The 12536-nt window shown below is 38.8% G+C and overlaps 1 protein-coding gene across 1 annotated transcript; it reads right to left on the bottom strand.

The window, feature by feature from the left end:
• Window positions 1-6860: 6860 nt before the first annotated feature.
• LOC131993158 (uncharacterized) lies at window positions 6861-7816 on the bottom strand. Its single transcript, XM_059358925.1, has 3 exons — window positions 7713-7816; window positions 7463-7555; window positions 6861-7273 (listed from the first exon to the last, which is right to left on the bottom strand). Exons 1-3 carry the CDS (start codon window positions 7776-7778, stop codon window positions 7133-7135), a joined length of 300 nt encoding a protein of 99 aa, XP_059214908.1. The 5' UTR covers window positions 7779-7816; the 3' UTR covers window positions 6861-7132.
• Window positions 7817-12536: the final 4720 nt, after the last annotated feature.

Consider the following 12536-nt stretch of genomic DNA (forward strand, 5'->3'; position numbering starts at 1 on the left):
AGCACAATTCAATATACTGCTGTATATCTGAAACCGCTGTGCTCCACAGATGTTAAAATGCATATCTGAGCAGCACACGTTGTGCCACAGTCAAAGCATAAACAGTTGGGCGTGACACTAAGTAAAGAGTTTAATTACAGACAAACACACAACCCCTCCCTCCCAGAGTAGATAGGGCATGCAAATATAGCTCACTGCCAGCTGCTACTGCGCACATTGGGATATCTTTTCTCAGATTATAAACAAATGCAATCCACGTCTCACACACAAGGACAAAAACAACTTTAAAAACTGAAAATGTTTTAATCAATGTTCATTTCTATGATGAATGTCATATAGTATCATATGCTACATTATACCATATACCATATCTCTCTCTCTCTCTCTCTCTCTCTATATATATATATATATATATATATATATATATATATTTATATATATATATATATATATATATATATATATATATGTGTGTGTATATATGTGTGTGTATGATTAAAAAAAAAAAAAATTTTTTAATTGGGCACAAAGAAAAAAACAGCTGTATAATAGTACATTGATTGTGGTAATAGTACAGAATATCCAAAAATATATATTAAAAAAACGATACTAAAAATAAATACTAAACTAAAAACTGAAAATGTCAGTTATAGTATAGTGTGTTATCCAAATTTTATATAAAAAGTCATAGTACAGTATGTTGTCCAAAGCATAGCGAAAAATACCATATTATGGGATGTCCAAGAATGACCCCCCCATAGTATGTCAATTTTTGTCAAAAATTTTCAAATTTTATCTGTTGATACATATCATAATAACACAATATGGCCAGAAATGACAGAAAAACACCATATTTTGGGATGTCCAGAAGTGAACCCCGAAAAAAAAGTCCAATATAGACCAATTTGGAGTCGACATCACGGCTACGTCACTGGCAGTTGCGTGTGCAGACTGGTGGCAAAAAAGAAAACAGTTGTGATCCATAAAAACAACAAGGAAACAGAGGAAAATAGAAGAGTATCTGATTGACTAGGTCACTGTCTGTGCCTGTAATTCACTAACTGTGTGTGCCCTCTCTCTTTGCATTTATAGATTAATCATGTGAGATGCTTTTGATACAATGATCATGTGCTAATATTGTTTTAAAACTATTATTACTCTAGATACATCAAAACTAAATACATTTATTCCATCTGCTTAAACTTAATAAGATTCTATCATCACAAAAAGATATATTTTATGTGAACATTGCAAAATCTGTGTCTCCACTAATATCTCTGCAAGTCATAACAAGGCAGGAGGTTGTGTTGAATGTTTTTGGTAACAGGTCAGGTCATGGACATGGTGTGCTGAGCAGAAGAGATAACTCTCATTCTGCTTGGTGCCATGACGTGTCCACAATATTGATTAAAACTGACGAATCAACGGTTCGAGAGGGACACATCTTCGGGAGAGTTCTACCCACATCCTTAGTAAAACATTGCTATAAAAAAGGGTTTGAGGGACAGAAGGGGGGTCCAGACTTCATGAACTGATCCGCCTTAATCATGTAAATCAGGGAAGTGATGTTTGAACCCAGAGACTCTGTAACTGCACATTTCTTGACGTATTGTAATAAAATTATGTTAAACTGAGAACTTGGACGTCTCCTGCTCATCATTCCCCATCAAACGATCTGCGCAGAGAATTGGTAAGAGGATTTACTGTTGGAGTCAGATAATTTAATTTCAAAGGTTTCCTCAATGCAATTCTCAACAGTAAAAAAACAAACTGGCGTTCAAAGATGCCCTTTGAAGCTAGACGGAGACGTTTATGGTTGCAAGCCATTGAACAGACGGACTGGACCGCTGAAATCATCCAAATTCAAAACCAGATTCATTTGTTGCGAGGCAACACAACTGACAACTAATCCACCATAGCTGAGCCAACCCCCCTTTGCAGATGGTTGTCACAGGTGCACATGATGTATTTGCCAGTTTATATCTTATTTTGAACACAATAAGCATAAGTATGGTCATTTTATTCCTACCTGACATTTCAGGCTTTATACAGTGAAAGGGAATGTTATTACATAAGGATACAGTTTTTCAAGAATCAATAAAGGCTTATCTTATCTTGTATAAAGCATCATATATGTATTTATATGATCTTGCAGTGCAATAAAAGATGTTAAAAAAATGATAAGCAATTCACATAAATGTATGCAATAACATAATGCTAAACATGTACATGTAAACACTGATACAATCACTTTTTTATCTGCTTCTAAATTCAACCAAAAGCAGTTTGGTAACTGTTTTCAATCAGTGTGACTGGAAATAACAGGAGACGTATCAAGTAGCCAAGTCTGAGTATATACTATGTCTATGTGTCAATGTGTGAAAGCCTGGAAGGTGGCAGCGGGTGGTAGAGTGCACAATGGGGGGTTAATAGCACTGATAGATTAAAACCAAGTCTTAAAGAGGAGCATTTAGCTTTGAGGTGAAATCTGAAAATTCAATCAGAATGTAAAACCAGAACCACTGTAACTACAAAGGGAAGTAAAGGCAGGTCAGTGTTATGACAGCAATATCCCTCGGAGGAGGTTTTTCATCTGGTGCACACTTTCAAAAGAAAAAACACCCATTCCAAGCCCTCTTACCTTCCCCAGACTCTTATTCAAACTGTCCATTGCTGCTTCAAATGCCTCCCTATAAAGAAGTGTTGCTTCTGTCGAGGCTTCAGGAAAACCACTCTCAAGACTTTGAAGGTTTATCAAAACAGATACGAGAAGCAAGATGCCCACTTTTTAGCCCGCCTCGCCAAGTTCAAAGTGTATTACTGTCAGTGTGTGTGTATCACCCTGCAGATTTCCTTTTATAGACACATAATAGCCACAAATAGCTTGCAGACAGCAGTCTGCCTGCTGGGCACCAGAAACAATGTTCATGCTTGGAGCTACAAACGATTCAGCTCTGTGTCCGTGAAGAGTCGTTCAATTTTAGCATTTTTTTCCTGAAATAAATATCTTTTGTCTCCAAAGTTGTGTATTCCTTCCCATCATGTATTTTTCATATATTGTATTTTGCCACTAAATGATAGTCATCCTGCTGCAAACAAGACAAGTATCTTGGCTGATGGAGCTCAGAGCATAAATAAAAGAGGTGGAAATCACTGTATCGATTCGACAGTAAAAAAAAAAAAACAAAACCTGCTGAGATGATAAGTACCGCCATGAGAAAAAGCAATTTACAGTTAGTCTGATTGTGTCTGTTTTTTCACAGTTATCTCATTATGATCATCATATCAAACACAGGGTTTTTCTTTCAGCTCAGGTCTGCCATAACAATGAATACCAATGAATGGAGAACTCAATAAAGGCGTCTAAGTGACAGATGATTTATTTTTGTGGGAATATTACTTTTAAATTCATATAAAACAAGATGTTCATTCAGTCTCCAGATATTACAAACCAATGCTAGCCATCAGACTGACATGAAAAAAACATCTCAGCATGTCTCCAATAATGACTTATCAGGGCGCTTGAAACAAATTCATTTACTCTCTTCTTTGAGGCTGCATCGACTTCCCTGTCCCCTTATCAGCGAGTGAAAGCAGACCTCTGGAGTGGATGCTAATCCTTTAAGTACACTACATTCTTCATTCCTGTCACAGCTGTTCTTGTCTATTTCCACCCTGCTGTCTCCCGCCCCCCTGTCTCACTGTGGCAGCAGAGAAATTCACAATAAGACAAACCACTGACACCGTAGCCTGTTGCTCTTTATTTGGTCTCTGGGGTTTTAAACTCTCTGGAGTAATTTCTGAATTCACTTCAAGTGGCTCAGCACAAAAAACATCTGACAAAATGTAAATATGTAAATGCTTCTGTGCATTAAATTTAAAGCAGCTTTAATAGCAGTCAACCATAAATCATAGCCTTAAACCATACACTGTATGATTTACATATAATCCTGTTTCCCATGATTAATATCCAGTATCTGTGTAAAAGACAGAAAATCACATGCATTTGCTTTGATTTTGGGTGTCTCAGTGTTAGTTTTTAGCCTCAAGGAAATTCTCTGATAGGTAGATTTAGCCGTTAGGGAACACCAGCAGAGATAATCCTCTAATAAGGCAAACCATGCTTTGGATGAATCAGTTTGAACTGCTCAAGTTCAAATATGCAGTAGTTATGATTATGTAATGAGTCATTTGTCCAATATTAAAATAAATCCCCCCAGAGAGAAAGAAAACTGATTAAGTACAAGTTTGTGAAAACACAAAATGGTTTGAGAGTGTAACTGCACATGAACAGGTTATAAAATGAGCATGTTTCAACTTAGAATGATTGTTTTGGATCAGTTAACTTAAGATGATAATTTAGCACTGTTGCATTGTATAATATTCTACATAAGATAAAGCAGAGACATGGTATTTGCTGAAGACAGAATGGATTAAATGAAAGAGAGAAAGTGACGCCCGTTGGACTTTATGCCACTGTCAAAGCAATTTCTGTTTATAAGTGTGGCAAGGGACAAATAATTAGGGCCACGGGGCAATCGCACCGAGCACTGGTCCCTACAGCAATAGCTATCCTCCAGATACACAAGCTTCACACACACACACACACACACACAGGTAACTTTATGCGAGTCATAAAGTCAGCAAACTGATGCAGTTATGTTAGTTAAACAGCAAAGTACCAAAGTTTGCTAACATAGCCGTGACAGCCATTTCTGCTATCTCTCTTGGACAGATTGTACCATCCATCCATCCATTCTCCTTAATCACTTATCGGAATTTGGGTGGTGGGGCGAGGCAGAGGCTGGGTGCACCCTGGATAGGTCGCCAGACTATCTCAGGGCAGACACATAGAGACAGACAACCATTCACACTCTGATTCACACCTACAGGCAATTTAGAGCCTAAGCACCTAAGCTGCATGTTTTTGGACTGTGGGAGGAAGCTGGAGTACCCTGTGAGAACCCACGCTGACACGGGGAGAACATGCAAACTCCACACAGAAGAGCCACAGGCCGGAATCGAACCGGCAACCCTCTTGCTGTGATGCAAGAGTGCTAATCATTACACCGCAGATTTTGTAGCCCCCAGATTTTATCAGCTATATCTAATTAATACAACATTTGCGCCATGGTTTGAAAATACTGTATCCAAAATTAGTTTTAATCACAGACTATATCAAAGAAATGGACGTAATCACCGCAGGGTCACCCTTTAGTTTGTGTACGACTATTTTTGGCATTTTGGCTGTTGCCATCCTATTTTCCTAAATGGGACTATAAATTATAAAATGAACATCATTCTGTATTGAAGAAGACTTGAGACTAGTAATTGAGACCATAAATCTTAAATTAATTATGAGAATGTTTACTGAGGTAATAAATCAAGTGAGGGGTAGGAACATTTTCTTATACCCCTTTTCAACCAAGGCCATTCCAGGGCTGGTTTGGAGCCGGTGCCTAATCTTGAACCAGTTCGTTTTTTGACTGCCAAAGAACCGTCTCTCCTGGTTCCAGAGCATCACCAACTCTTTGCTGGTCTTGAACCACGAACCACTTACTACTAACTATTACAAACTAAAATGTGTATCATTCAATTTATTCTATTTTTTTTTAACTACAAAGGGACTGATACAGGCTCACATTAGTGGGCTAGCGCTAGCTTACAACAAAGTCTGACATTAACATCTTACGCTCAGTTTTAATAAGAACGTAATTACCGTCCATAGCATTCAAGCGGCACAAACGTGTTGTACATGTCAGGTTTGGGTGCCAGTGTAGGCTCGCAAAGCCATGATCAACTAAGAACCAGCACCAGCAAAAGAACTAAGTTTGCATTGGTCAAAAAGGGGTATTTTAGACTTGGTGGTGTCGCCCCCTGCTGGCTATTAGAAAGAATGCAGGTTTAAGGCATTTCCTGGAGGTTACAAGAAAAAAGATTTCTAGGATGAGGATTAACCCTGTTGAACCAACGTAACATAATTTATTTCCATTTAACAAAACATGCGCTCTGGTTGCAAAACCAATGTTCCCAGAGTCCCAGTTTTATTACTGAGTCATCCAACTCGTTCTTGTCTCCGTCGGGTATTCCCACTGACTTTACATGAACGCCTCTTGAGACAGATGAGACTCAAGACCTGCTATATGAGTTGGATCAGCCAGTAATTGTCTCTGGATTGAATCTCACACACTGGATGTGCTTTCTGACAAGTTGTGTCCCCAGATTATTATCACCAGCAGACACTCCTCACTGCCCAGCCAGTGATGATGAGCATATGATGCAATCCGAGGACAACACCACCACAAAATTACAACCTCAAAACGTCTGTCAAATGAACACCCTTCGGACAAACTGTCAACAAAAAGATATTGAAGGGATTGTTACAGCGGAAGTAGATATATATAGCAATGTTCAAATATGTCATGGAGTTGTGTGTTCTACAGCTCAAAGAAAAGAAACGCCTCTTTGATCAATATATATAAATGTGCTTTATTGAGAAAGTGAACAATGAACAATGGATTGTTTTTTCTGTGTTAAAGCTGTGAAATAACACATGGCAGATGGCACATGTCTGTTCTCTTTTTCTTTTCTAAAAGCAGAAAGAAAGATGATGTTCCCTCACAGTTCTGTATTTACTCATACAGGAGCTCTGTGAAGAGATTTAGTTCATCAGGACTCTGCAGGACTCAAACTTCCTGCAGTGCACTCTGCAGCTGTGTGGCATTTTATCTCTAGTACAGACTATAAAAAGTCTGAGGGCTTCACATTGTCATGGGCAGAGACATGATTTTCCAGCAATTTACAGCACAGCGGTGTGAAATAGAGGTAGGCATCAGCGTTTATTGTGTGACTATATTTAATATTATAACATGTAATACATTATAAAGCAGTTTGTTCATGCTTTTTTCATGTCTCTGTTCTATGTAGTGGCACAGGCAAAACTCTGTGGGTTTAGTAATGAAAATAAATTCTCATTCTTGCAAATTACTTTAATATCACCAAATACTATTAGCAGCAAATGACAAAAAGCTTAAAAAACACATTCTGACAGTTTGTTTTACACTAACAAAACTAAACAAAGAGCTGGGTAATAACAGTCTGTGTCCTTCATGTGAGTCGCTCTACGCTGTGGTCAAGGTGGGTAGAAAGCGCTGTCGAAACATCGTCTGTCAGGAATGTCAGAGGCATGTACGGGCTCTCTGCTGGGGATCTGTATCAAGAGCTCCACATCTTCATCTGAGGTAGAGGGATGAGTGAGGATGATCCGCGGGATCTGTCAGATGATTGCCAGTGAAGGAAGCAGAATTGGGAAGATAATAAGACAATAATAAGGTTTGCATGTGCTATGTCAGAAAAACATGTCATATGTTTGCTGCAGGACTCTGTAAAGGTTCATATGAGGTGATTTCAGTGCAAGGTGATGTGTTATGGTATATTCCACTGAGGGATGAAATCTTCTTACTGTCATTGTGTGTGCTTGAAGTGAATCATTTTTCATCAAGGCCTGCACCTCCAGTTCAGACAAGGTTCTATTCAGGTCTCTCTCCAAAGCAGACTGAAACACAAAAATACAGAAAAAGACAGAAATAAAATGAATAAGAATGTCATATTGTGAAGACACAATCCACAAACAGCTAGAGGCACTTAGTAAAACAAAAGACACATTTTAAAAGTTAATTCTGTTTGTGCTGTTATTTGAGTAAACCACCCACAATGCCATTTCCGTTGCAGATAATCTCCTCAGTCTTCTTGGACAAACACTCTTCCACATTCTCCATCTGTGACTGCTTGCCTCTCTGGCCTCCACCCTCCTGGCTGCAGGGCTGTCGCCCCGTCACGTCCCGAGGATCCTGAGGCTGGTCGGGGTCACACACATCTCGAGGTAGCAGCCTCTCTCTGAGCACTTTCATCTTAATGCAGCTCCCAGCATTCCTCAGGGCGCTCACAGCCTCGTGGTGGGTCGCCGCCTGCATGTTGAGGCCGTTGACCTGGAAGAACCGGGATCACATTTCACTTTCAAGGCCGGTGAAAGTGGGAGCAGGAGTCAGAGGTGAGGGATTAAGTCACACACACTGCATAGGTTATCTGAAAATAGCGTGTCTATTCCCAATTCCGACACCGAGCAAGATTTGTAAGTTACAAAAGTGAGAATCTACAGATTGATTGAGTATTTTAATTCACTTGTTTTGTCAGCCTCGTATTGGCTTTATCACTGAGGGAAGTCCCAGCTGAGTGTCCTCCGCTGGTCTTATGATGCCCCCCATTGGTCACAAGAGGAACACCAGCGGCAAGTAGCAGCAGCATGTGATTTACATTCATTCAACAATATTTCACATGCTGATCAGTGGATAGGAGATAATGAAAAGAGATTACAAACATGGGGAAAAAGATGAAAAATGATTTACAGCCTACCTCCAGCAATCTATCTCCAACGTGGACGCCTGCCTTTTCAGACGCTCCCCCTTTATTAACTCTGGAAATAAAAATGCCCTGAAAGGAAATAGACATGTTAGCCAGAGTGGAAGGCATAATGTGTGCATAACAGTGTGCTCACAGGTTTTTTTTTCTGCTGGTAAATTTGTACTTGTACAGTCGCTCGAGGCTGCTTCTCATTATATTCAACCAGACATAGGGCTGTTTGTCTTATGAGATGGATTAAACATTAATTGCATCAATGTGGTGCAATTTGATAGAAAAAAATGGTTGGATTTGTGAAGAACGCTTGGCATCTTTTTTTTTCCTCTCCAGTTAGAATAAAACATCTTAGGTTGAGCCCACCAAATTAAGCCTAAAGAAAATGGTAATAAATTGGAAATACTGGGGCTACACCTATAGAACCAGTTGTTTTCTATCTTGTCCACTCCTCTCTCTTAACACAGTGGCTCACATAACACTGCAGTTTAACATGTGTAGGTGCTTTCACTCAGCACTCAAGCCCTGAACTAAAAAGCATGTGCTGTATGTTGCAAGAGAAAAAGCACTGTTGGTTCCTCTGCAACAGGACAAACCTCATCGTGGTCTTTGTAAGGCAGAGAGCCCTTCCCACCAGCAATGCTGATCCCCAAACTACCCCTCTGGCCAGACACTTTGATCTGCAACTAGAAGGAAATAGTTTCATTAGACAAAAAAAGCCAGAATCTATATACAATTTAGGCCTGAACAGAGAAAGACACAAATAAAAAAACTGGATAACAATAATTTGCCACAATCAATACAATTTTCAGCAACAACAACATAATTAGACTCAGTTACTCTTAATGGCACTGGGGAGATGAGTGATTCCTGTGGAAGGTTCTTCTCTGTCCCTAAAGGAGTCTTGTGGGCGACAGTGGTGATCTTTATGTGGGGGTCTCCATGGAGACCAGAGTGCGCATTTACAGCTCTACAATGCTGAAACTTCCTCCCCTCTCTGGTTTCATCCCTCTGGTGGCAAAACCGCCGTGGTAAAGCGTTGCTCTCTGGCAGCTGGCCTGCTCCATCCTGGTAATAAGAAATAATGCATTATTTAATCATGCTTTCAGTGGGGCCTGATATCTCACTTTGAATTCACTCACAGGATATTAGCAAAATTAGAGACTGTAAATTAATTATTCAGTTAAATAAGCATCTTCTCAGACAGTGTTTCTTCAGTGGCAAGAAAAAGTATGTGAATCATTTAAAATTACCTAGTTTTCTGCATTAATGTGTTGTAAAATGTAATCTGATCTGTATCTTAATATCAAGTATAGACAAACACAACATGCATAACTTAATACCACACAAACAATTATAATATGTCATGTCTTTATTGAGCACATACATTGATCATTCATAGTGCTGGTGGAAATAGTAAGCGAACGCTTAAGCTTTTGACTCCATCAAGAGCTAATTTGAGTCAGGAGTTTGCAAACCTGGAGTCCAGTCAATGAAAAAAGTTTTAGTGAGATGTAGAAGTACTTTGAGTTATAAAAACAACTGAAACTTTTTGAGTATGCTATTCACAAGAAGCATCTGCTGATGTGAACCATGCCTTCCAAAAAAGAGATCTCAGAAGACCTGCGATCAAGAATTGTTGATTTGCATAAGACAGAAAGGGGTAGACTTGATGCTGCAGATCAGATAACATTTCATGACACATTCATGCAGAAAACTAGGTCATTTCAAATTGTTCACAAACTTTTTCTTGCCAGTATAATGATGATGAATCATAGCAATGCACCGATTTATTGGCCGATTCCATTGTTCGGTATCAGCCTATTTGCAAATAAAATGATATTCCCTGATTGTATATCAATATATCAAGATAAACAACATGAACTGTTTAAGATACCTTAACTGGAATACAGACCTCCTCAGGTTGCTGAATTTCCTCTGCTTCCTTCTCTGCACTGGAGCCGCGAGCACACACACTGTCGCTGGCCGGGAACAGTTGAGGTCTTGCCTGCTGACACTCTTTGTTTGTCACCCAGCCGAAGCCGGGGATCATGGACCAGTTCGGGCTACTGGTCCTGGGGGACGGGTTAGTATGAGGCTTTCTACACTCCTGGAGATCAGAAGACACCAGCCGTTGCTGAAAATTTAATTTCAATGTCATATCTTGAAGGAAATTAGTAGTGACAGTGATGGATCAGTGGTGAATATGACAAAACATGTCCCTCATCTTGAATGGATGGGGCACAATATCTCTAAGCCGTTCCTTGGAGGAATCTCATGCTCTCCAGTAGAGTAGCTGATGATCAATATAGTTAAGACTCACTAATAAAATCCTGCTCGACTATGAATAATGCATGCTTATGTTGTGCACCAGGGGGCACTAAAAGTCATTACATTACTGCAGAATGAAATTGCACTACTCTCCCTGGTGCAAACACTTTAAGGAGCTAAAGAGCAGCCAACATAAAAGCTGCATCTGTGAAGCTTGAAGGAATACTTCAGCCTTAAAATCACCTTTGGCATGTCAGTGACTCATCCTTTGTTTCCGTGAATTTGTGAAGAAAACTTTGTCTTTCTGTCAGAACTTCAACACAGAGTAAATCCTTGAGGAATTGAAGTAAATTGGAGCAGCCTTTAACATCAGCAGAAATAAATAAAAATGTCTGTTCGCAGACTCTCACACAACTTGTGCAGTAGAATCCAAGTCTTATTTATCAAGTTGTATGCTCACTAAGGTTTAATCAAGGCACAACATTAGATCTATTTATTGGACAACGATACAGTGCAGATATCACTAAGTCTGCTGTGGTACGACTTCAATTCAGTTCGATTTAGGGGCCAATGATCAATATGAGACAGTATCATATGCCCATTTAACACAACCTGTTATCTTATATCAACTCACAAAAAAAATTCTGAGCTCTTACATATATTTAAATGAAAAGCAATCCATTCTTTTTTAATACAAATAATAAAAATAGACATTCTGTACACTATGAACACTGCATTTAGGTGCAAATGTTTTGTATGGATTGATTTAAAAAGTCAGTGATGATCTTTTAATTATGTCCATATTTAGACCATTTCCACAATAGGTTCTATCTGTGTGCTCAGTTTACTTCTAAAAACACAACAGGGAGATTTTCAAAATAAAAGTGCGTATTAATGGCGATATCCATCATTGCAGTTGGATCGTTCACAAATTAATCGATATATCGATCTATATTGATGTATTGTCACACCCCTAATACGTACTACTTCCCAAGTATGTTTTTTTGCAACCAGACCCAAATAAAATTGTGTGAGACTTGGATTATGCTGCACAAGTTGTGTGGGTTTGTTAACATATATTTTGATGTAGTTTTAGTCAATTCCTAAAAGATTTACTCCATTTTTAGAGTCATCCTTTACCGTGGAAGCATGTGAGAAAAACAGGTTTAAGAAACTGTCATCATTTTAGGGGTGAAATATTCCTTTAATTTTTTTACCTACATCTGGAGGCAAAGAAAGAGAGTGAAGGATGACACCATGCTTGAAATGCATTGTCATATCTCTGGGGCAGCCTCAATTTAAGAATAGTGCGAGGCCAACAAAAGTACCACTACTTCCATTAGTGCAAACAGTTTAACACTTTCCATTGAATAACTATCTAAAATGTTTTTGACCTAACTGATAATTCCCTGGAAAGTATTTGTAACAGTTTTATCTCAGCACCAAAGACAGTCTATGCTCATATTCAGTTCATCAAAATATACAATGAGAATCAAAATAAAGGTGCATTTTCCATGAACATAAAAAATATATAAATTTTCTCTGATATACTTGATGCATACCAGCGTCAGTACAACATGCAGCACGTGCAGGGTGGACAAGTCAAATATGGCACATGCTGGCAGAGCATTACAGAAACATCATGCACTGCTGGACAGACAAAACAAGCAATGAAGGGGTCAGGAAGTGGAATATCTGGTCAGTTTTAGTCTGAGTTTATTATGTTAATATACTATTTTTAGATCTGGGTAATAAGAAAGACCACACCAAATGTATTTTTTTATATTTGACATTTTAAAGTTCAGTAAGTTCAACTCAACAGAGGCTGAGTCTTTGATATTCTCTCTAAACTT

Source organism: Centropristis striata, chromosome 20 (genome assembly GCF_030273125.1).
Source record: "Centropristis striata isolate RG_2023a ecotype Rhode Island chromosome 20, C.striata_1.0, whole genome shotgun sequence".
NCBI classification, from domain to species: Eukaryota; Metazoa; Chordata; class Actinopteri; order Perciformes; family Serranidae; genus Centropristis; species Centropristis striata.